The 26,600-nt window shown below is 46.2% G+C and overlaps 1 protein-coding gene across 5 annotated transcripts in view; it reads left to right on the top strand.

The window, feature by feature from the left end:
• The window catches only part of THADA (THADA armadillo repeat containing), a 1,252,206-nt gene that overhangs the window by 508,868 nt on the left and 716,738 nt on the right, over nucleotides 1-26,600 (top strand). For all 5 annotated transcript variants that reach the window (XM_063918333.1, XM_063918332.1, XM_063918334.1 and 2 more), the window contains exon 26: nucleotides 2,915-3,006. In XM_063918333.1, the coding sequence (XP_063774403.1) occupies nucleotides 2,915-3,006 (92 nt within the window). The remainder of the gene's footprint in view (nucleotides 1-2,914; nucleotides 3,007-26,600) is intronic.

The following is a 26,600-nucleotide window of genomic DNA, read 5'->3' as shown; positions in this document are numbered from 1 at the left end:
CTCGATCACAGTGCTCCTCTTCTTTACTCCCGTTCAGATTGATGTTTTCGTATGTCACATGCCCTTTTGCCTTTACACACACAAAGTGTATTTCCAATAATGCATATAAAATGTGTTACTATAAAACACAAATGGCCTTGTAGGTTTGATAAGAATTAACAGAGCTGTCAAACTTGGCAACAGCTGTCACATTTAACGAATATGACCGCATTGAACCCAGTCAGTAAATGAGGTACATACAGCTATCAGCGGGAATTCAAAGTTGAAAACTTGCCGACTCTTCAGAATAGAGCAAGATAGGCGTCATAAACTGATTACTGGTACTGAGGGTTAGAATACGCCTTTGTCCTCTGACAGCAGCAGCTGCTTTCCATACAAAGTTGCAATTTGGATCAGTTCTCTGGCTGATTAGAATTCCAAACAATTGGGGCTGAAAGTTTTTGCTGAATGTCCAGTAAGCAGCCGCTCAAGGCCACTGTCTGTGGAACAGTAGTACAAAGGGCTGGAGCACTGTTGGCGAAAAGATTGTTACCTTGTAGTTCTTCATATCTATAACTTCTGCTGAGAATTAGACATGGGAGGAAAATGCACTAGCCGGAAATTCAAGAATACTTGTGGTTGGAACTATAGAAATACGCAGTATGTATTTTAAGCATACTCAATATATCAACACAAAACAGTTACAAAGAAATTCTAGTTCCTCAGTCATCTTTATGTCATAATCATCGGGGTGGGAGGGGGGTTCAATCTCTAAATCTATAGGTTTAATCTATATGTTTGTATGGTCTTCTGGCAACATATGCTTACTGCTTAATAACTGTGTAAGGTCTGTCCCATCTCCAACATGGAAACACAGTGGCTCCCTTGGGAGATAGGGCAGACCTACTGTAGCCAGAGAGAAATACCTACCGGGCCACCTGAATGAGGTAAGTATTGGAACAGGGGTGGCGGGGCAGACAGGGGTGCAGAGCAGCAGATGGGGTCCCTCATATATTTATATAATCATTCACAGTTTTATTTCGGTTACCTTGGGTTACGAAGTAACTCTGCTGTTGCTCTTTGTAATGGATACACTTGATACCAGCTCTAATGCTAATACACAGCTATGCCTGGATATAGATAAAAAAAAAAACAATACTGGACATGATCATTTATCAAACTCTATTACTAAGACATATTAACAGGAATAGGGGGAAATGTATAAAATCTTCTAAAGAGTAGACAAGTGGACACATTCCCCATAGTAATCAATCAGCTTCTAGCTAGCATTTAGCAAGTACATTGTATAAAATTAAAAAGTGGGGTTTTATAAAAATGTAGCAAACTTTTCTGTCCTCACACATTGCTAGTGGTGCTGCAGGGTCTGCTGGTACGTTATTTATTATTATTAGCCATGGACACGGTTTGCCGGAACATTTCCACCCAAGACAGGATAGTTTTGTTTGGTGGTGTAGGTCTCTGGAAATTGCCATGGACAAGAGATGCTGCCCTTGCTTTCCAGAAAATGTACAGCCTGTACGATAGTGGCCTGTCTCACCAAGAGCTACAGTAGGAGAGCTGTGCGACCTGTATGATAGAGGCCTGTCTCACCAGGAGCTACAGTAGGAGAACTGTGCAACCTTTATGATAGAGGCCTGTCTCACCTGGCGCTACAGTAGGAGAACTGTGCAACCTGTATGATAGAGGCCTATCTCACCAGGAGCTACAGTAGGAGAACTGTGCAACCTGTTTGATAGAGGCCTATCTCACCTGGCGCTACAGTAGGAGAACTGTGCAACCTGTATGATAGAGGCCTGTCTCACCAGGAGCTACAGTAGGAGAGCTGTGCGACCTGTATGATAGAGGCCTGTCTCACCAGGAGCTACAGTAGGAGAACTGTGCAACCTGTTTGATAGAGGCCTATCTCACCTGGCGCTACAGTAGGAGAACTGTGCAACCTGTATGATAGAGGCCTGTCTCACCAGGAGCTACAGTAGGAGAGCTGTGCGACCTGTATGATAGAGGCCTGTCTCACCAGGAGCTACAGTAGGAGAGCTGTGCGACCTGTATGATAGAGGCCTGTCTCACCAGGAGCTACAGTAGGATAGCTGTGCAATCTGTATGATAGAGGCCTGTCTCACCAGGAGCTACAATAGGAGAGCTGTGCAACCTGTATGATAGAGGAGCTACAGTAGAACTGTGTAGCCAGTATGACAGGTTGCTGTTTTACCAAGAGCTACAGTAGAAGAACCGCTCTGGGCCGTGGTTGACATCTGGGGACTACCTTTCCTCGTGCTAAGCCAGCCTCTATTGTCATATATTTAACATGTTTTGTTATCAACAACATGCTAGCAGCAGGAGCAAGGACAGGGCCAGCTGATGCAGCAGAGGTGATCCATTGGATCATGTGAGACACAGGCACGTAGCATTTTGCATTTATGTTTTACTTATTGAATTTCACCCAGATCTGAATTCCCTGTTTAGAGTGGAATAGGCGTTCAAGTCACGTCTTGGTATGAAACTTATACACGTATGTGAAAACACCTTTACTTGTTGGACCAACTTGTATTTTCTTCTTTCAAGACTTTTCACACTCTGCTCTAGAAATCCCTGATTTAACATAATTTTGTCCCAAAAGATTAACATAAAAAATGCAGCGTTTGTTAAGTAATTGCACACAAAAATCCACTTTTGTGTGTTTTTGTTAGTGGAGGTGTTATAGGTTGTTTAAAAATTCCTTTATGAAATCTAAATCTGGTTTGCAGCCTGGTACGGACATGTGGCCGACTTTAAGCACTTCAGAATATTGTCAGTGCATGTCCGTTTACATTTACCTTTCCTTTTTGGGGTGTGTTTTAAAAAGAAAATACTGAACGCATCTGCTGCCATTTTTCCACCCGCGATATTTTGTTTTAACTGTTTCTGTTTATATTAGGTGAGAAATTCCTCCACACTTCTCTTCAGCACGTTGATTACACGAATATTTGGAGTCAAAAGAGGAAAAGATGAACGCTCCAAAAAAAATAGGTAAGCACCACTTGAAACGAAGATCACTTGTGAAAAACAATATCTCGGCCAACACCAATTTGAGAAGGTTGCTTGCTTTCAGGGATTTATCTGCCGAGTAATGTTACAAAAAACCTTTCTACTTGTTTCTTGTTTCCTACGTTTGTCAAGCTTAAAAACCTGGTCTCAGAATGTAATCTGCTCCTTAAATCACCGGCCTTCTAAATGTAATAAAAAAAAAAAAAAATCTTGCCAAACATATGAAATTAATCGGTCTTGATGTCACCCGTCTGCAGTTTATTAGCACTGCATAAGCTTTAAGTAAATCTAATTCTAGAGCAAGGCTACAAAGTCATGGCTGCTGGCGCCGCTTCGAAATTTAGGATACTGGATAATTTTATTTTTATGCTTTTTGTTAATATAATCTTTATATGATTTCCAAGTTCTCTTAGTGACTTTATTGTAACTAATCGCTGATCTGAATGTGTTAGGATCTTATTTCCTTAATTTATGTTTCGTTTATGTGTTGCTTCATTTATGTTTTGTCTTTCTTGTAGTTTGGGTTTATGTAGCAGTGTAAAGTCAGGAAGAATAAAATTTAAAAAATACATTCAATGACCGCAGTACACTTTCCAAATGAGTAGCTATTTAATATTGTTCCTCCTTTGAATATGTAATAATTTTAGTTGCATTATAATAATATAGAAAACGTTTTAGCAATGCCGTATTACAGATTTTGTTACAATAAGGGATAAAAATGTATATAACTAACCACAACTTCTATTTTTATGTGAATATATATATTTTTCTGTTAAACACTCTAGTTTGTCAGGTATAGACAGTAACACAGAACTTAATGGGACATTTACTAAGCAGTGATAAGAGTAGAGAAGTGGGCCAGTGGAGAAGTTGCCCATGGCAACCAATCATTACTGAAGTAACATCTATAATTTGCATACTATGAAATGATACAGAGCTGCTGATTGGTTGATGGGGCCACTTCTCCATTGGCTCACTTCTCTTATCATTGCTTAGTAAATGTCCCCCATAGAGAAATTGTGCATATAAACACCATTCTGGCTTTGCGTTTTACAGTGATAACCTCAGTGAGAAAAAGTACTATTCAATAAAGAAAACAAAACAGTGTTAACCAAATTAGTGCTGGGACTGATAATGACAGCACTAGGGGGGAAGGTAAAGGAGGAAAATTACTATATGTAATTACATATGGGTGGCATGTAGGGCTGATGCGGAGAATGGGAGATGCACATTTCTATATATTTATTTAATTTGCAGCTACACTCACCACTGAAGAGGCATATCTGGGCTGTGCTGGGGGTATGTTCACGCAACCATTTTTGAGTGAGGCCATCTAGATGGAACCAAGGACTATGCTAGAGTCCTAAACGTGTTTGGAGACCATTTGTTTGCTCCTAATATAGGATAGGTTCAAGTGCGCAAGAATGATGATGACTATTAGGAAATCAGACACACACACAGGGGCGAGAGTGTATCACAAAATAGATATAACTCTACATACATGCAAATTTTGATACAGTTTATAAATGTACATTTTTTTAGTACACTGTTTGGGAGCAATATACGCCCTTTTCTCTGACGTCCTAGTGGATGCTGGGAACTCCGAAAGGACCATGGGGAATAGCGGGCTCCGAAGGAGGCTGGGCACTCTAGAAAGATTTATGACTACCTGGTGTGCACTGGCTCCTCCCACTATGACCCTCCAAGCCTCAGTTAGATTTTGTGCCCGGCCGAGGTTGGATGCACACTAGGGGCTCTCCTGAGCCCTTAGACAGAAAGTATAGATTTAGGTTTTTTATTTTCAGTGAGACCTGCTGGCAACAGGCTCACTGCAGCGAGGGACTAAGGGGAGAAGAAGCGAACTCGCCTGCTTGCAGCCGGATTGGGCTTCTTAGGCTACTGGACACCATTAGCTCCAGAGGGATCGACCGCAGGCCCAGCCTTGATGTTCGGTCCCGGAGCCGCGCCGCCGTCCCCCTTACAGAGCCAGAAGCAAGAAGGTCCGGAAAATCGGCGGCATGAAGACTTTGCTCCTCATACACACTTCACACTCCGGTCACTGAGGGTGCAGGGCGCTGGGGGGGGGGGCGCCCTGAGCAGCAATAAAAACACCTTGGCTGGCAAAAATACCACAATATATAGCCCCAGAGGCTATATATGTGGTAAATACCCCTGCCAGATTCCACAAAAAAGCGGGAGAATAGGCCGCGGAAAAGGGGCGGAGCTATCTCCTTCAGCACACTGGCGCCATTTTCTCCCTCACAGCTCCGCTGGAAGGAAGCTCCCTGGCTCTCCCCTGCAGACTACACTACAGAAAAGGGTAAAAAAGAGAGGGGGGGCATTAAATTTAGGCGCAGTATATATTTATATAGAAAAAAGCAGCTATAGGGGACATAACTCAGTTAGTCCCTGCATTATATAGCGCTCTGGTGTGTGCTGGCATACTCTCACTCTGTCCCCCCAAAGGGCTTTTGTGGGTCCTGTCCTCTATTAGAGCATTCCCTGTGTGTGTGGGGTGTGTCGGTACGGCTGTGTCGACATGTTTGATGAGGATAATGATGTGGAGGCGGAGCAGATGCCTTTAGAAGGGATGTCACCCCCTGGGGGGCAGACACCTGAGTGGATGAGCTTATGGAAAGAAATGAGTGCACGTATAGACTCCTTACATAAGAAATTTGACGACATGCCAACTGTGGGACAGCCGAGTTCTCAGCTCGTGCCTGTCCAGGTGTCTCAAAGGTCATCAGGGGCTCTAAAACGCCCGCTACCTCAGATGGCAAACGCAGATGTCGACACTGATACTAACACCAGTGTCGACGACGATGCGTCGAATCTAATGCCCATTAAGGCCATTCACTGCATGATTGAGGCAATGAAAGAGGTGTTAAACATTTCTGATTTACATCCAGGTACCACAAAAAAGGGTATTATGTTTGGGGAGAAAAAACTACCCGTAGTTTTTCCCCCGTCAGATGAATTAAATGAAGTGTGTGAAGAAGCGTGGGCTTCCCCTGATAAAAAATTGGTAATTCCTAAGAAGGTACTAATGGCGTTCCCTTTCCCGCCAGAGGATAGGTTACGTTGGGAAACACCTCCTAGGGTGGATAAAGCGCTCACACGTTTGTCTAAAAAGGTGGCACTACCGTCTCAGGATACGGCCGCCCTTAAGGAGCCTGCTGATAGAAAGCAGGAGGCGATCCTGAAGTCTGTATATACACACTCAGGCATTATACTTAGACCAGCTATTGCGTCAGCATGGATGTGCAGTGCTGCCGCTGCGTGGTCGGATAAACTGTCAGAAAATATTGACACATTAGACAGAGATACGATTCTGCTAACAATTGACCATATCAAAGACTCAGTCTTATATATGAGAGATGCACAGAGAGAAATCTGCCGGCTGGCATCTAAAGTAAGTGCATTGTCCATTTCTGCTAGGAGATGCTTATGGACTCGCCAGTGGACTGGTGATGCAGATTCCAAAAGGCACATGGAAGTTTTGCCTTATAAGGGGGAGGAATTATTTGGGGATGGTCTCTCCGACCTAGTTTCCACAGCAACGTCTGGGAAGTCAGCATTTTTACCCCATGTCCCCTCACAGCCTAAGAAGGCGCCATTTCATCAGGTTCAGTCCTTTAGGACCCAGAAAAACAAGCGTGGAAAAGGAGGGTCTTTTCTGTCTAGAGGCAGAGGTAGGGGAAAAAGGCTGCAACAAACAGCAGGTTCCCAGGAACAAAAGTCCTCCCCCGCTTCTTCTTCCAAGTCCGCCGCATGACGGTGGGGCTCCACAGGCGGAGCTAGGTACGGTGGGGGCCCGCCTCAAGAATTTCAGCGATCAGTGGGCTCGCTCACAGGTGGATCCCTGGATCCTTCAAATAGTATCTCAGGGGTACAAACTGGAATTCGAGGCGCCTCCCCCCCGCCGTTTCCTCAAATCGGCCTTACCGACGACTCCCTCGGGCAGGGAGGCTGTGCTAGAGGCCATTCACAAGCTGTATTCCCAGCAGGTGATAGTCAACGTACCTCTACTTCAACAAGGCCAGGGCTACTATTCCACACTGTTTGTGGTACCGAAACCAGACGGTTCGGTGAGACCCATTTTAAATTTGAAATCCTTGAACACTTACATAACAAAATTCAAGTTCAAGATGGAATCGCTCAGGGCGGTTATTGCAAGCCTGGACGAGGGGGATTACATGGTATCCCTGGACATCAAGGATGCTTACCTGCATGTCCCCATTTACAATCCTCACCAGGAGTACCTCAGATTTGTGGTACAGGATTGCCATTACCAATTCCAGACGCTGCCGTTTGGACTCTCCACGGCACCGAGGGTATTTACCAAGGTTATGGCGGAAATGATGATACTCCTTCGAAAAAAGGGAGTTTTAATTATCCCGTACTTGGACGATCTCCTAATAAAGGCACGGTCCAAGGAACAGTTGTTGGTGGGTGTAGCACTATCTCAGGAAGTGCTGCACCAGCACGGCTGGATTCTGAATATCCCAAAGTCACAGCTGGTTCCGACGACACGTCTAATGTTCTTGGGGATGATTCTGGACACAGTCCAGAAAAAAGTGTTTCTCCCGGAGGAGAAAGCCAGGGAGCTGTCTTCTCTAGTCAGAGACCTCCTGAAACCAAAACAGGTATCGGTGCATCACTACACGCGGGTCTTGGGAAAGATGGTAGCTTCTTACGAAGCAATTCCATTCGGCAGGTTCCATGCCAGAATCTTTCAGTGGGACCTGTTGGACAAGTGGTCCGGATCGCATCTTCAGATGCATCGCTTGATAACCCTGTCTCCAAGAACCAGGGTGTCTCTTCTGTGGTGGCTGCAGAGTGCTCATCTTCTGGAGGGCCGCAGATTCGGCATACAGGACTGGGTCCTGGTGACCACGGATGCCAGCCTCCGAGGCTGGGGGGCAGTCACACAGGGAAGAAACTTCCAAGGACTATGGTCAAGTCAGGAGACTTCCCTTCACATAAATATTCTGGAATTTAGGGCCATTTACAATGCCCTAAGTCAAGCAAAATCCTTGCTCCTACACCAGCCGGTGCTGATCCAGTCAGACAACATCACGGCAGTCGCCCATGTGAATCGACAGGGCGGCACAAGAAGCAGGATGGCAATGGCAGAAGCCACAAGAATTCTCCGATGGGCGGAAAATCATGTACTAGCACTGTCAGCAGTGTTCATTCCGGGAGTGGACAACTGGGAAGCAGACTTTCTCAGCAGGCACGACCTCCACCCGGGAGAGTGGGGACTTCATCCAGAAGTCTTCCAAATGATTGTAAATCAGTGGGACCGTCCACAGGTGGACATGATGGCGTCCCGCCTAAACAAAAAACTAGAGAGGTATTGCGCCAGGTCAAGAGACCCTCAGGCGATAGCTGTGGACGCTCTAGTGACACCGTGGGTGTACCAGTCAGTTTATGTGTTCCCTCCTCTGCCTCTCATACCAAAGGTATTGAGAATAATAAGAAAGCGAGGAGTAAACACAATTCTCGTGGTTCCGGATTGGCCAAGAAGAGCGTGGTACCCGGAACTTCAAGAGATGATCTCAGAGGACCCGTGGCCTCTACCGCTCAGACAAGACCTGCTACAGCAGGGGCCCTGTCTGTTCCAAGACTTACCGCGGCTGCGTTTGACGGCATGGCGGTTGAACGCCGGATCCTGAAGGAAAAGGGCATTCCGGAGGAAGTCATTCCTACGCTTATTAAAGCCAGGAAAGAGGTTACAGCAAATCATTATCACCGCATATGGCGGAAATATGTTGCATGGTGTGAGGCCGAAAAGGCCCCAACAGAGGAATTTCAACTAGGTCGATTTCTGCATTTCCTGCAAGCAGGAGTGAATATGGGCCTAAAACTGGGCTCCATTAAGGTACAGAACCTGAAGTTCAGACATTTGTAAAAGGAGTGCTGCATATTCAGCCCCCGTTTGTGCCCCCTGTGGCACCTTGGGATCTCAACGTGGTGTTGAGTTTCTTAAAATCACATTGGTTTGAGCCACTAAAACCGTGGATCTGAAATATCTCACGTGGAAGGTGGTCATGTTATTGGCCTTGGCTTCTGCCAGGCGAGTATCAGAATTGGCGGCTTTGTCTTGTAAAAGTCCTTATCTGATTTTCCATATGGATAGGGCAGAATTGAGGACTCGTCCCCAGTTTCTCCCTAAGGTGGTGTCAGCGTTTCACCTGAACCAGCCTATTGTGGTGCCTGCGGCTACTAGGGACTTGGAGGACTCCAAGTTGTTAGACGTTGTCAGGGCCCTGAAAATATATGTTTCCAGGACGGCTAGAGTCAGAAAATCTGACTCGCTGTTTATCCTGTATGCACCCAATAAGCTGGGTGCTCCTGCTTCTAAGCAGACTATTGCTCGTTGGATTTGTAATACAATTCAGCTTGCACATTCTGTGGCAGGCCCGCCACAGCCAAAATCTGTAAATGCCCATTCCACAAGGAAGGTGGGCTCATCTTGGGCGGCTGCCCGAGGGGTCTCGGCTTTACAACTTTGTCGAGCGGCTACTTGGTCAGGGGCAAACACGTTTGCAAAATTCTACAAATTTGATACCCTGGCTGAGGAGGACCTGGAGTTCTCTCATTCGGTGCTGCAGAGTCATCCGCACTCTCCCGCCCGTTTGGGAGCTTTGGTATAATCCCCATGGTCCTTTCGGAGTCCCCAGCATCCACTAGGACGTCAGAGAAAATAAGAATTTACTCACCGGTAATTCTATTTCTCGTAGTCCGTAGTGGATGCTGGGCGCCCATCCCAAGTGCGGATTGTCTGCAATACTTGTACATAGTTATTGTTACAAAAATCGGGTTTTGTTGTGAGCCATCTCTTCAGAGGCTCCTTTTTGTTATCATACTGTTAACCGGGGTTCCTATCACGAGTTATATGGTGTGATTGGTGTGGCTGGTATGAGTCTTACCCGGGATTCAAAATCCTTCCTTATTATGTCAGCTCGTCCGGGCACAGTGTCCTAACTGAGGCTTGGAGGAGGGTCATAGTGGGAGGAGCCAGTGCTCACCAGGTAGTCATAAATCTTTCTAGAGTGCCCATCCTCCTTCGGAGCCCACTATTCCCCATGGTCCTTTCGGAGTTCCCAGCATCCACTACGGACTACGAGAAATAGAATTACCGGTGAGTAAATTCTTATTTTTTTCTCCCAACTCTGTATCAGACCCATGATGTACACATTAAACTGGCAGTTTATTGATATAGCTTCTTTCGTTATAGATGAAATCTATGTGGCTGTTTTAAAATACAGCATTGCCTCTGCTTATTGGCATACAATGCAGAAGTCAGTCTAGCTTATAGAAAAAAAAACTGCAATACATTGCAGATCTGTCTGTGATCAAAACACAATGTTGTCTCAGCTGACGACTGGCATACATTACAACTTCGCCGGATGACCGCCATACATTACAACTCCATCTGATGACCGGTATACATTACAACTCCATCTGATGACCAGTATACATTACAATTCCATCTGATGACTGGCTTATATTACAACTTTATCTAATAAGTGGCGTACGTTACATCTCCATCTGATGACCGGCATACGTTACATCTCCATCTGATGACTGGCATACATTACAACTCCATCTGATGACCGGCATACGTTACATCTCCATCTGATGACCGGTATACATTACAACTCCATCTGAGGACAAGTTCACAATATAACTTATATAATAATATAAAAATAACTGTTCATACATTGTCCCTGGAAACCTATCTCCAATATTCTCTTTCTCCTTCAGTTTGCAATGGAAGACATCAGCCAATTACAATCAACCAACAATGCCAATGAGCGGGTTGTTTGCTATTTTTTACTTTTTGGAGATCACTGAAGTTTATGTGAGATGATTGGTGGTTGAATGGGACAGGTGCCAAGAACAGCATGAAGGAGCCTCACCTTCAAGTGTACAATATATACACCCATATATAGGAAGAAGGGGGAGCTGGACTGCACACCCTATTACTAAAGATATTAAGAGGTGCTATCATGCCTTGCTTCTAGTACTATGTTGGAGGAAGAGATGGACACTACTAGCACTAAGAACACTGGTATTATAAATAATTTAAATAAACCCTCACAATTAACATGGAGTATAAGAGTTCTTATCACACATTTGCGCAAATATGTGGGCCCATGTACTGCAACCTGGTGACTTCATTTCACATGGGTCCCTAACATCTCTAATACTATCACATTATATAAATTTATCTAGGTCTTACCTTCAAATAGAGCCCTTATCAATGTGTGATCTGAAATGTAGGACCTCTGCTAATTCAAACACCTGAGGGTGAATGGGAGGGGTGCCAGTGCCAGAATGAAGGAGCCTCACCTTCAAGTGTACAATATATACACACATATATAGGAAGAAGGGGGGGGGAGCTGGACTGCACACCCTATTACTAAAGATATTAAGAGGTGCTATCGGTGGTTGCAGTATATTAATGCCAGGCTTTTAGTAGCTGATGTGTGTCAGGAGACAAGGGAGGGGATGTATCAAACTTTCTAAAGAGGACAGGTTGAGAAGTTGCCTATACCAACCAACCAGCTTCTTTGTACTTGATAAATGCTAGGCAGAAGTTGAGTGATTGCTAATGGCAACTTCTCCACTTTTCCACTCTTTGGAAGGTTTGATACATTTGCCCCTATGAGTAGCGGGATCATACACACGCAGCTGTTGGTTTTATTGGTTTTATAGGGCAGTTGGGTCTGCACATGTTTGATGCTTTCATTTATTATAGCTCTGCCAGGTGGAGCCTATGTCGGCACTCAATGTTTTTGTACAACATCTCCAAGAAGCTCCATATGCTTCTTTGTAAGGTGAATGTGAGCATGTTCTCACCTTTAACTGTATATTAATAAAATGTATAAGCCCCATCCCATGAAAACTCTGTGTACATTGTTTTATATCCATTACTTATGTCTCAGGTCTGAAATTTATATATTTTTTTGTTAAATAAAATTTTACGAAGTCATTCAAAGATGTTTGTCAAGAGGTATGAAGAGAGCAAGGTTGGGTCGCAAGTTTAGAGCAATATTTAGAATCCCCGATGTATGGATGCAGGGAAGAATGTGTCCTCTGACTTATTTTAATATAATTTTAAATGCCAGTTTAAACACTTTTGAGGACACCCACTAATAATCTTAGAGGGAACTTGACACCAAATCCTACGTGTGGTTTCTTGAATGAAGTATTATAGTGATAAAAAGAATACACTGCATTATGAAAGACAGCACTTCTCGTCTTATAGTCTATTGACCATCCATGAAAGAATTTAGTGTTTAAGGGCTGAAAGGGGAACATTTGTTTCACTTTGGATTGGAACGTCTCATATCTCATTGATTTAATCACAATAAATAGAATGGTACTCTTGAACTATGAACAAGCTGGAGTTTTACTTGAATTTTCATGAAATATAGCGGTTTTGCTTTGGGTCAGTTTTAGTATCTAGAGTTTACTGTAGTTCATAATGAGTTCAGAATTTTTTATCTCAGTTACTTAGCTATAGTTGAATAGATTATTCTGTGTTTATTTTTATTTTTTAATCATATATTTATCGTAGGTCGTTACAAATGCAAAAAACGTTATAATTACAGTAGCTGTCACAGTTGATTTTTGAATGTGTATATGGGTGGGATCCGGTTGTGATCGCGGCAGTCCAAATACCAATGCCAGAATTCAGATAACTGTTCGGAATGAGATCACAATCCCGACAGCCGGGATCCCAAACGATTGACTACTGGGCTGCCAGAGAGGTGGGGTGTGTGTGTTTGTTTAGGTTTAGTGATGAGGGGTGTTTGGTTTAGGCACCCATGGGAATGGTTAGGCTGCGGGACAGGGGGAGGGTTAGGTTAAGGCTGCCGGAAGGGGTGGTGGTTAGGTTTAGGCACCACCGGGGAGGGTTAGGGTTAGGCTACGGGGGTGGGGGTTAGGTTTAGGCAGCTGTAAGGGGGGGTTAGGGTGGGAGGGTCGGCATACTTACCCGACCCATCGAGATGCCATGGCCAGTATTCTGACCGCCGGCATATCAGCCTGGGATCAGTACTGGGATCAAATGAATGAGGAGCTACATTTAAAGAATGACCTCCTTGAGCCCCATATTTCATTATATATATATATATATATATATATACAAACAAAGTTCAGCACTCACCAAAGCAAGCTCACTTATCTACACAACATCAATAAATAAATGATGGGAGTTTAGTTAGTGAATTGGCCAATGCACGGAAGCCTGCAAACCACTCGCCAAGGTACCCCACCCTCATGCAGGTCCTACATTATCACAGAGTCTCAAAAATTTTATATTTGCAGTTATATTATGTGTGATACAGTTGCCAGGTTTTAATTTTTGAGACTCAGTGATAGTGTAGGACCTGCATGAAGGTGGGGTACCTTGGCGAGCGGTTTGCAGGCTTCCGTGCATTGGCCAATTCACTAACTAAACCCCCATCATTTATTTATTGATGTTGTGAAGATAAGTGAGCTTGCTTTGGTGAGTGCTGAACTTTCTGTTTGTATATTTTTAAGTAGGTGGCCATGGGCTACATGCACCCCACCCTATGAGTGGTGAGTGCAGATACTGCCTCCCGCTTCTGGGGTGGCGAGTGCTGTGGTTTTATTATTGTTGGTATATATATATATATATATATATATTTATTTTATGTGTCATATCTGTTAGCGCCGGGAGGCGCGCGTCCCGGCCGTTACTTAGGAGCTGGGACGCTGCAACTCCCGCTGACCCCTGCCCGGCGCCTAGCGTCAGGCGGACGCCGGGCGCAAGATCTCCTGGTCCCTGCCCAGCGTCTAGCAACAGGCTAATGCAGGGTGCTGGGGGCCGCCGCATTCCTTGGCAACAGGGACTCCGGAAGCAGAAGGCGTTCCCCGTTGCTTACGTTTCTATAGTACATGCAGCAGTGCAGCTGCACTTAGTTATTAATCAGGGTTGTGATAGAGCATAGTCCATTTATATTCTCCCCCAGTGCACTCCCAAAATGCTGGTGATAGTTCTTAGCTCATGCTCTTGTGAAAACCTGTCAGCTTGTGAAATACCCATGATTCTGAGACCCTGTCTGACTGATTTCCTGACCTGATCCAGCTAGCCTTGATTTCAGGTTTTGGTGTGGAGTTTCCACACAGGCACTGTCTTGCCTACATTTCTTTATTGTATCCACCCTGTGCATTGTTGTATTTACAAATTATTTGTATTTACAGTCTCGTTGTTCATAACACCCTGTGCATTGTTGCATGTACATAGTGATTGTATTAATATTATATTCCAACCTGTGCATTGTTGCACTCACGTGCGCTCCTTATTAATTCCTCAGTCTGTGCCTTATCATAGTAGTAAGATTGTGTTTGGTGAACGTCTCACCGTACTGCATTTACTTCAGCCTCCGATAGTCGCCTTGTCCATACATAAGACCTGGGAGCATCTGAGCACGGGGTGGACCTAATTCACCCCGGAAATGCGGCTGCTATAGGAGAAGCCTAGCATTGCAGGAGGCTAGCAGACTGCTGGGCAGTGGGTAATTGTGTGAGCGTTACAAGGCACCGCCTATAAACCTACAGAACTGAGTGTAATCATAACAATATCTAAAGTGATATTACTTATTATTATTGTTGTTATTATTATTATTATTATGATTAATACACTTCTCCATCACTATGTACTTTAATGCATGTAGTCAAACTTCATTTAAAAAAATGGTAACTGACCAACCATAATAAAAGCAATAACATATTGCTTAGGTACTGTACAGTTAATATACATTTCTCTTACGTCCTAGAGGATGCTGGGGTCCACATTAGTACCATGGGGTATAGACGGGTACACTAGGAGCCATTGGCACTTTGAGTATGAGAGTGTGGGCTGGCTCCTCCCTCTATACCCTCCTACCAGACTCAGTTTAGAAAATGTGCCCGGAGGAGCCGGTCACAGCTAGGGGAGCACTACAGAGCTTCTCTGGTAAAAGATTTTTTTTTAGAGTTTATTATTTTACAGGGAGGCTGCTGGCAACAGGCTCTCTGCTTCATAGGACTAAGGGGGGGCGTAGTGTCCGCCCTGCGGGGTCTGAGCCACTATCTCCGCTGACAGGACTCTGAGCTCCTGAGCGGATCGAACGTTACCCGCCACAGGGGATCGCTCACCCCAGCAGCATGCCGCCACTTCCTTACAGAGCCAGAAGATCAGTGGCGAGTTAGTCACCGGCCCCCCTAGCAAGTGGGGGGCCGATGTGAAGATGGCGGCAACAGGGTATGGAGCGCAGTACTAATTGAGCTCCGGGGCTCAGCGGTACATAGTGCGGCGCTGTGAGGAGCGCCCTGAACCAGCGCCTACACCCTACACTGACCTCCAAGCCTGTCAGGGTCCCAGGATCGCTGCCAGCACAATTTCTCAGGCCAGTATAATCTTCAGAAGAGCGGGAAGACAGCACCATGAAGGGAGCGGAGCTTCTCCTCAGAGTGGACCCAGCAGTGTTCAGCGCCATTTTCCTGCCTGCAGTAGCGCTGTCAGCGAGAGCTGTCCCTCCAATTCAACTCCAGCTATCTCTTACGGTACCAGGGGGTTGTAGAAGGGTGGGAGGCTGTGTGAAGACTGTGTAATCTATTAAGGTGCACAGTCAGCGCTGGTTGGGGGTCTCCGTATACCTTAATAGCACTGTGTGTGGATTGGCTCCGATCTCTGTGTCTCTCTTGCCATTCTTGGGGGTGAAACTCTGCCTGTCCTCCCCTGTGTGTGTGTGTGTGTGTGTGGAGTGTCTGTGGTCTCCATTAAGCTATGTCCAGGGACTCTGGGGCAGATTTATTAAGCTCGGTGAAGTGATAAAGTGCCAGCCAATCATATCCTAACTAACATGTTACAGGCTGGGTTTGAAAAAGGACAGTTAGGAGCTGACTTGCTGGTGCTTTATCACCATCCACCTTATCAGTTCACCAGGCTTAATAAATCTGCCCCTCTGTGTCATATGCTGCAGAGGATATGTCCTCTCCGGATGATCCCATTCCATGTAATCAGGATTGCACTGTCTTAGCGCAGATACCAGCAAGGGAGCCTGAATGGTTATCCTCTATTAAAGCTATGATTTCTCTGATTTCTACTAGGGTTGCACAGAATGAATCTGCAACTCAGGTTTTACAGAACTCTATGGCAGTTTGTTCCGGTTCTGTTACCTCAGGACCCCCTACTGCAGCGGTGGCCAACTAGTGGCTCTTGAGCCGCATGCGGCTCTTTCTTTATTCAAATGTGGCTCCCAACACTCTAAAGCATGTGACCACAACAGATACAGAAACCACTGCACTCCAGCCAGACACGCAGCAGCACTACAAACTGAAAACTGAAGGAGCCAGATACTAGAGGTGAGACACCCACTGGAAAACAGAGGATATATAAGTGGCTGCTGCAATGGCAGGAGTTGGTGGTGGTGGTGGTGGGGGGGCTGTAGTGATACACGAGGGTGGGCTAGAGTGACACAAGGCGGAGCTGGCTGGAGTGACACAAGAGGGTCATGGCAGGAGTGTAAAATGGGGTAGCTGACTGTAGTGACGCAGGAGGGTGCTGGAAGTAGTGACACGTGGAAGAACTGGCTGGAGTGGCATAGGAGGGTGGTAGCAGGAGTGACACATGGGAGAGCTGGCTGAGGTGACACAGCAGGGTCCTGGCAGTAGTGACACATGGGCAAGTTGGCTGAAGTGACACAGGGGGGTGCTGGCAGGAGTGACTCACGAGGAGGCTGGCTGGAGTGACATAGAATGTTGCTAGCAGGAGTGACACATGGGGGAGCTGGCTGGAGTGACAGCAGGGTGTTGGCTGGAGTGACACATAGAGGAGCTGAAGTTTATTATGTGAATCTGGCTTTTTCAATGGATCTGGTGTTAAAAATTTATTTTATGTCGTTTTTTTCAGCGTATTTTATACCAGGGACGTGGTCTAGCAGGCACAAGGCCACATTCCATTTTTGCATGTGTGCATTCGGCTCGATGTCGGCTCTTTCACGTACCTAACAAGGTTTTTTTGGCTCTTTGTCACTGACTGGTTGGCCACCCCTGCCCTACTGTATATTCCCACAAACGTGCTCTTGCCCAGATTATGCAAGATGACACAGATACCGATTCTGACACGGCAGACGGTGAGTGGGATGTGCTGCGGGGGGCGGCATCTCTTGCAAAAGGGGTGCAGTTGATGATAGAGGCCATTAGAGATGTGTTGAATATTGCTGATACAACACCTGAACAGGTTGAGGAGGCTTACTTCACTGACAATAAGAAAGCCTCGCTAACCATCCCTGTGTCTAAAGAATTAAATGTTATATTTGAGAAAGCATGGGAAAACCCGGAGAAAAAATTCCAGATCCCTAGAAGGGTTCTGGTTGCTTTCCCCTTCCCTGAGGAGGATAGGAAATTGGGAAAACCCACCCATAGTTGACACGTCTGTATCCAGACTCTCAAAAAAGGTGGTTTTACCTGTTCCAGGATCTACCGCCTTAAAAGAGCCGGCTGATTGCAAAATTGACACTACGCTCAAATCCATATACACGGCTTCAGGGGTGATACTACGTCCTACTATTGCCTGTGCATGGTTTTCCAAAGCTATAGTAAAGTGGTCAGGCACATTACTTGAGGATTTGGATACAATGGATAAAAGTCAGGTTGAATTGTTTTTACGTAACATTCAGGATTCTGCAGGATTTATGGTGGAATCCATGAAAGACCTTGGTTCCATGGCTGCAGGGATATCTTCCATGTCTGTCTCAGCTCGTTGGGGACTTTGCGCCAGTGGTCTGCCGACGCGGAGTCCAGGAGAGGTGTGGAGACCCTACCCTACACAGGTCAGGCTCTCTTTGGGGAAGCGTTGGATACGTGGATTTCCACGGCTACAGCGGGTAAGTCTCCTTTTCTTCCCTCAGCTGCACCTGCTATGATGAAACCCTTTTCTTCAGCTGCATCTCAGTCCTTTCGGACTGCCAAATCAGGAAAGGCCAAGCCGTCTAACACCTTCTTTAGAGTAGGTCGGACAAAATCCAAGAAACCTGCTGTGGCGGGTTCCCAGGAACAGAAACCTACTTCGGGTACGCCTAAGTCCTCAGCATGACAATGGACCGTGCGGCCTGGAGGTGGGGCTGGTGGGGGCGAGACTCAGACATTTTAGTCACGTCTGGGTGTCATCCGGCCTGGATCCCTGGGTGCAAGATATTGTGTCCCAGGAGTACAGGCTGGAATTTCAAGATCTCCCTCCTCATCGGTTCTTCAAATCAGGCTTGCCAGCTTTGCTGGCAGACAGAGCTATCCTACAGGAAGCCATCCAGAAGTTGGTGGAGGCACAGTTTATTGTACCAGTTCCTACCGAAACCGGATGGTTTGATCAGGCCCATTCTGAACCTATGCAAAAAAAGGTATTAACCAAAAATATTTGGGCGCTATGAGACAAGATGCCCCGCTAAGCGGCAGCCAATATATAGAGGGAAGTCATTCCCAATGTACAACAGAAAAGAAGAAAAGGAGAGGCTGCGCTCCAGATACCTTTGAAAAAGCTGCAAGCTCTATGCAGCGAAACGCGTCAGGTGTTAAATATTGAAACAGGACTACTTTTATTTGGATCCGAACCAGCCCGTGTCATCTACCAGTTATCCAGAGGAGCTACAGAGAGGCACCATTTAACCACTGCATTGCATGAGGTACTCATCTATACATGGGACACGCTTTTTAATCCTCTAGCGGTGTATGGAAAATACATTGGACTCTCTAATCTCATAAAAGACTCTCCAAATTGGACTCTGTACTGGACTTTTATCTTATCTAAGGGCATCACTTGGAACGGATCCCCTGCATTGCACCATGCTATATGTCCTGACCCAATATATCGGGTAAATTATTCCCCTTTTAAGAATTCATGAATTCATGTGGTATATTAATTATTGCACAGGATACTGTTTTTTAGAAATATTGTTTTTAATAAATTGTTATAAATTTGACACATTTAGTGTAATTGATTGCTCTTTCCTCCTGGAGCGCAGCCTCTCCTTTTCTTCTTTTCCATTCTGAACCTAAAATCGCTAAACCCCTTTCTGAGGGAGTTCAAGTACAAAATGGAGTCTCTAAGGGCGGTGATATCAGGTCTGGAGGAGGGGGAATTCCTGGAATCCCTGGATATCAAGGATGTGTACCTCCACATTCCGATTTGGCCGCCGCATCAAGCTTTTCTCCGATTCGCACTGTTGGACTGTCATTTTCAATTCCAGGCCCTGCCATTCGGCCTCTCCACAGCACAGAGGGTGTTCACCAAGGTGATGACGGAAATGATGGTTCTCCGCAGCAGACAGGGGGTGAACATAATTCCATATCTGGGCGATCTGCTGATAAATGCATTGTCCAAGGAGAAGCTGTTACGGTCCATAACACTCACGACCCATCTACTCAGGGAACACGGTTGGTTCCTGAGTCTTCCAAAATCACATTTTGAACCAACCAAGAGGTTGTCCTTTCTGGGAATGATCCTCGACACAGAAGTGCAGAGGATGTTTCTTCCAGGGGAAAAAGCATTGGTGATACAAACAGTGGTCCGGGATGTCCTGAAGCCAACCCGGGTGTCTGTTCATCAGTGCATTTGCCTTCTGGGGAAGATGGTGGCCTCTTACGAGGCTCTGCAGTACGGGAGGTTTCATGCTCTGTCCTTCCAACTGGATCTCCTGGACAAGTGGTCGGGATCTCATCTACACATGCACCAGAAAATACGTCTGTCGCCAAAGGCCAGGATTTCACTCCTCTGGTGGCTACAATTACCTCACCTTCTGGAGGGCCGCAGGTTCGGGATTCAGGACTGGATCCGTCTAACCACGAGGCACAGTGACTCAAGGGGAAACCTTCCAAGGAAGGTGGTCAAGTCTGGAAGCCGGCCTACCGATAAACATTCTGGAACTAAGAGCCGTCTACAACGGTCTTCTCCAAGCGGCCCATCTTCTGAGAAATCGGGCCATTCAAGTGAAGTCGGACAATGCAACGACAGTGGCTTACATAAACCGACAGGGCGGAACGAAGAGCAGAGCTGCAATGTCAGAGGTAACAAGAATCATCCTCTGGGCAGATAAACACGCGTTGGCGCTGTCAGCAATCCTCATTCCGGGAATAGACAACTGGGAAGCGGACTAACTCAGTAGACACGATATCCATCCAGGGGAGTGGGGTCTCCATTGGGAGGTGTTCAAGGAAGTGACAGATCTTTGGGGTGTACCCCAAATAAACATGATGGCCTCTCTTCTCAACAAGAATCTTCGGCGATATTTTTCCAGGTCGAGGGACCCGCAAGCAGTGGCGGGGGACGCCCTAGTGACTCTGTGGGTATTCCAGTCGGTGTACGTGTTTCCACCACTCCCACTCATTCCAAGAGTGCTAAAGCTCATAAGGAGAACGAGGGTTCAAGCGATCCTCATTGCTCCAGACTGACCAAGAAGGTCTTGGTACACGCATCTTCTGGATCTCCTGCTAGAAGAGCCGAGGCCTCTTCCTCTTCGGGAGGACCTGCTGCAGCAGGGGCCGTTCGCCTATCAAGACTTACCACGGCTACATTTGACGGCATGGAGGTCGAACGCCAGATATTAGCTCGGAAGGGCATTCCGAACAAGGTTATTCCTACCCTGATCCAGGCTAGGAAAGGAGTAACGTCTAAATATTACCATCATATTTGGAAAAACATATATCTTGGTGTGAGTCCAAGAAGTTTCCTATGGTGGAGTTTCAACTGGGACGTTTTCTCCTCTTCCTGCAAGCAGGTTTGGATATGGGCCTGAGTATCCGTGAAGGTCCAGATTTCGGCCCTATCCATTTTCTTCCAGAAACATTTGGCTGCCCTCCCTGAGATTCAGACTTTTTTGAAGGGAGTTCTGCACATCCATCCTCCCTATGTACCGCCTATGGAGCCCTGGGGATCTTAACGTGGTGTTGCAGTTCCTCCAGTCGGACTGGTTTGAGGCTCTGCAGGAGGTTGAGGTCAAGTTTTTCACGTGGAAGGCTGTCACTTTGTTGGTCTTAGCTTCTGCTAGACGTGTGTCGGAGTTGAGGGCTTTGTCATGTAAAAGCCCATACTTGATCTTCCATGAAGATAGAGCTGAGCTCCGGACACGTCAGCAGTTTCTTCCGAAGGTTGTGTCGGCATTTCATATCAACCAACCTATTGTGGTGCCAGTTGCGACTGACTCCTCAATTTCCTCAAAGTCCTTAGATGTTTTAAGGGCTCTAAAAATCTATGTGAGGAGGACTGCTCGTCACAGAAAATCGGACTCGCTGTTTGTCCTGTATGATCCCAAGAAAATTGGGTGTCCTGCTTCTAAGCAGACGATCTCTCGCTGGATCAGGTTCACTATCCAGCATGCGGATTCTACGGCAGGCTTGCCGTGTCCTACGTCTGTTAAGGCCCACTCTACTCGTAAGGTGGGTTCTTCCTGGGCGGCTGGCCGGGGTGTCTCGACTTTACAACTCTGCCAAGCGGCTACTTGGTTGGGGTTAGAACACGTTTGCAAAGTTCTACAAGTTTGATTCTTTGGCCTCTGAGGACCTTAAGTTTGGCCAATCAGTTCTGCAGGAGCCTCCGCGCTCTCCCTCCCGTTCTGGGAGTTTTGGTACATCCCCATGGTACTAATGTGGACCCCAGCATCCTCTAGGACATAAGAGAAAATAGGATTTTAATTACCTACCGGCAAATCCTTTTCTCGTAGTCCGTAGAGGATGCTGGGTGCCCACGCAGCGCTTCGTTACCCTGCAGTGGTTTTCTGGTTCAGTACAACTTTGTTTTTAGTTAAGTACTGCATTGTTACTTGGTAAGTACTGTTTCAGCGGTTGCTGAGTTTCCAAGCTTGTTATATTGGTTTGCCTTATGTGTGTGAGCTGTTATGAATCTCGCCACTATCTGTGTTAAATCCTTCTCTCGAAGATGTCCGTCTCTTCAGGCACAGTTTCTAGACTGAGTCTGGTAGGAGGGGCATAGAGGGAGGAGCCAGCCCACACTCTCAAACTCTTAAAGTGCCAATGGCTCCTAGTGGACCCGTCTATACCCCATGGTACTAATGTGGACCCCAGCATCCTCTACGGACTACGAGAAAAGGATTTACCGGTAGGTAATTAAAATCCTATTATAAAGCGCAATGGAATATGCTGCACTATATAAGAAACTGTTAATAAATAAAAATGAAAACAATGCAATGGCAATGAGCTAATCTGAAAGTAAGATGCTCCTGCCTTACAAGATTTGCAGTCTGTGTTTTAGTGCAGTTTGATAATTGTAGTTCATAGTTTTGACATTGTCATTTCTTAAGCTTGGTACACATGTGGCCGATCCGTCAACCTTTCTGACAAATGTTAAGTGTATACTCACTTACCAATTGTCTGCCCGATGTGTCATGCCTGACGTCACAACTGTGACGCAACAGGGCTGTCTTAGGTTGATGGTCCAGGACAAATTCAAACCAGTGTTGTGTCTTTCAATCATAAAATATGTGGACAAACAGAAGTAAATCCTTTCCCTCACAACATAACTGAATCTATGGGTGACCTATGAACATCATTTACTTAAATTGTTATTTTTTTTCTGAATATCTCAATAAGAAACTTTTGGCGTAGGGGTGCCGTGAAAATAATTCTGATACTCTAAGGCACCGTGACTCAAGAAGTTTGCGACCCACTGGCTTAGTGTTACAACTTTTCCGCTATACAGTATGCTCTGTTGATCAGTGGATCAACCTGCACTGTTCACCCACTTCTGCCTTACACATTGCTCATCAGGTTGGTAAATTGTGTGCTGAGGACCCGTTTGGAGATGAAAAGTGTACACTGGGGCACAGTCTCTAACAATGTTCCATTGCTCTCTATTAAAGGAGTAATGATTGAGTTTGGAAATGCTGTGTATAATTAAAAAGGGGTTGCCGTTGCTTTAGATCATAATCTTGTAAAGACAAGGCTATTCCCTTAGGTATTAATACACTTAACTGTTGCTACCTGTATATGTTTTATTGAGCTCATTATCTTCAGGTGGGTGCATATGTAACAGCTATAACATGTTTGTATCTGCACATAGTTATTTAGACATTGAGAGGGATGATGAATGGTTTATCTATATAAGGATGTTGCATGGAATAATTGCAGAGTACACTCCATATGGAAGCTAGTGATTGTATTGTTCAGACAAGATTATTGAATACAAAGAAGAACTCTAGATTAAATCCACAGCAGAGCACGCTAAGCACATGCATTTACTGTACATCATGGTAAGATGTACATGTATATTATAAGGTACCGTGCAGTGTGTACATGACATCTAATGATATTAGCAATGGGAAATTCTAGTTTTCAGTTCAATAGCCCATAAAGCCTAAGCTACTGTAGGTACACCTTGTCCGAGGAAGGTCCCTATATCTGTGCTACATGCTTTTTATTTATGAAAAATTAACCGATTTCTCGTTGCTTTGGCACAGGGGAAAAAATCGGGTTTACCCACACACTAACCGATTTTTATATCTGGACATATGGTTAGATTATTGAGAATGCTCACACACCGATCGATATCGGGAGATTGAGGCTGAGCTTTCCAGTCTTGATTGTCTGATCGGATAATTGCAGTTGGGTGTTTGTGGGTAATTTTCTCTGATTTATTAGTGAAATACCAAAACGATCGTTCATACACACTATACAATAAATCAGGCTGATCACCCGATTATTGGCAAATTGGCCCAATTATTGTTTTTATTTATTTATTTTTCTTAATTTTATAATTTTGGGAGCTCTGTTAATAAGGTAGCGATAATTCAGCATTACATTAAACAGTTATTACATTTGCAGAACGTGCCCAGGAACTGGATACACCCAACCATCCCTACACATGTATAGGGATATAACCAGGCAGCCCTACACATGTATAGGGAAAGCATCCCTTCTCATATATGCAGTATGTGGCACTAGAACCAAACAGCCCTACACCTGTATGGGAACAGAACTAAGCAGCTGTACAGCCCCATACACACTAGACGAGAAAGTAAAAGATCTTGCTCAGTAGGGCCAATCTGAGCAGATCTTTTACAATCTCGTCTATTGTGTACACTCAGTGTCGTTAACGATGCACGCTTCCGCGCATCGTTAACGACTCCCTACCTCGTCTGAACATGTACAGACGAGGGAGGTCCTAGTTAACGACCGCCATGCTGCAGATGCGGCATGGGTGTCGTTCCCTCTGCTGTCCCCCTACCGTCGCTCCCTTCCCCGCTGGCATTGGCAAATGTGTATGCACTTGCCGATGCTGCAGATGCAGCATGGGTGTCGTTCCCCCCCGCTTCCCCGCTGGCTCGGCTAGTGTGTACTGGGCTTTAACCTTCATAAGGGTAATATGAAAGGCAACTGACATAATGTCTCCCCGGACCACTGCTCCACCCCACCCCATGCTCTGTCCCTTTCCACCCCCTACTCTGCAGCACCCAACCCCGCTCTTTAACATACCTCCACCACCTCCCGCATCCCCCATACTTAGAGTGTTTCCAGTGGCACGTTCCTCCAGAACTGCAGCTTTTATGGGATAAACCTAACCAGCCCTATACCTGTGTAGAGAGAGAACAAAACAGCCCTACACCTGTCTAAGGGATACAACCCAACAGTCCTAAATCATATAAAGGGTAGAACCATGCAGACTTTCTCTTACGTACTAGAGGATGCTGGGGACTCCAAAAGGACCATGGGGTATAGACGGATCCGCAGGAGTCTGGGCACACTACAAAGACTTAAACTGGGTGTGAACTGGCTCCTCCCTCTATGCCCCTCCTCCAGACCTCAGTTAAACTTTGTGCCCAGGAGTGAATGGACACACACTAGGGGAGCTCTACTGAGTTTCTCTAAAAGACTTTATGTTAGGTTTTTTATTTTCAGGGAGACCTGCTGGCTACAGGCTGAGCGGCATGTTTTACACTTGTGCAGGGTGTAGCCACTAGATGGAAGGGTAGCTGTGTCCCGTCCCCCGCCGGCAGGAAGCAGCGCTGCGCGCCACTTACTCCCCGCGCCGAAGGCTCACTCGGGTGCAAGGCGCGAGGGGGGGAGCGCCCTGGGCAGCATGTTTTCAACTTGTTCGGGGTGTAGACACTAGATGTACGGGTAGCCAGTGCCCCGTTCCCCGCCGGCATGGAGCAGCGCTGCGTGCCACTTACTCCCGCGCCAATGGATCACACGGGTGCAGGGCGCGAGGGGGGCGCCCTGGGCAGCATCATGAATACTGTTTAACGCGGTGGACCTTATATACAGTGTGTAGACACTGTATAGGGTCCCCCGCTGGAAAAGAGAAATTATACTTTTAGCGGGCTGAAGCGCCGAGAAGGGGCGGGGCTTCACCCTCACAATTCTTTCCGCGCCATTTTCGTCCATGTCCCCACCATTGTTCAATCGTGGGGGGGGGCACAGTGTTTAGATTATAACACTTGGTGCTTAAATGGGACTATAGCATGTACCCTGTGTTCCTTGGTCAGAATGCCCATTATAGCTTTTTAGTCGACATATGTCGACAGGATTCAGTAATCTGTCGCTAAAGGGGATCGCTGTCGGCATCACTGACGCCTGTTGGTCCTCGATGCAGTTTATGCAGTGTCAGCAGGTCGGTAGTTGGTTACTGGTCTAAAAGGAACACAATTTGGGTGACACAGTTGTATGCGGGTGACCCTGTCGGCACCCACTGTTTTTTACTGAGAGTAACTTAACATGCTGTAACTGCCTTAGGTCAGTATATATATATATATATATATTTGTATGTATATGTATGGTACGGTTCCTTGGGCATGTAGATCAAGCACTGATATGGTAGTTGGTGTGGGATACTACTCCCGGTTTGTCGACAAATACTAGGGTTTCTGTCGACCATATGGTTTCCTGTCTGATCCACAATGGGGGCATGTCAGCACATGGTTATACACATACAGTACACAATACTGTCACTAGGGGTGGTCTTCAGTATGCCGACTGACGGGATCCCGGCGCACAGTATACCGGCGCCGGAATCCCGACAGCCGGCATACCGACACTTATTCTCCCTCGTGGGGGTCCACGACCCCCCTGGAGGGAGAATAAAATAGCGTTGCGCGCCACCGTGCCCATAGCGCGCCACCGTGCCCGTAGCGCGGCGAGCGCAGCGAGCCCGCAAGGGGCTCATTTGCGCTCGCCACACTGTCGGTAAGCCAGCGGTCAGGCTCCCGGCGCCTACGGTTCGGGACAATCCATACACATGAGGGAGTGTTTGTATTCGGTAAGGCTTCAGATTGATTTACCCTAAAGAGAGAGGGGAGTTTCCTTATGTTGGTTCTTCTCTATAACATTGCGGCAGGCTGTCGTACGAATGCAGGATGTGTGGCCGGGGGATTGCTAAGGCTGACTCCGAGAGTTACTGGAGTTTTTTCCCTGGGACGATGTACCGCTGTTTGGGGGGATGCTTCAGTTCAGTCAATCTCGGTGGATCCTGCTGGTAAGTCTAGGTATGGGAGTTAGATTTCCCCACAACGGTTGTTGACGCATTCCTTTATGCGATCCAGTCATTT

The sequence above is a fragment of the Pseudophryne corroboree genome, chromosome 4, assembly GCF_028390025.1.
Source record: "Pseudophryne corroboree isolate aPseCor3 chromosome 4, aPseCor3.hap2, whole genome shotgun sequence".
Lineage (NCBI taxonomy): Eukaryota > Metazoa > Chordata > Amphibia > Anura > Myobatrachidae > Pseudophryne > Pseudophryne corroboree.
Note: the sequence above shows the minus strand (reverse complement) of the source record. Positions and strands in the feature narration are given on the sequence as shown.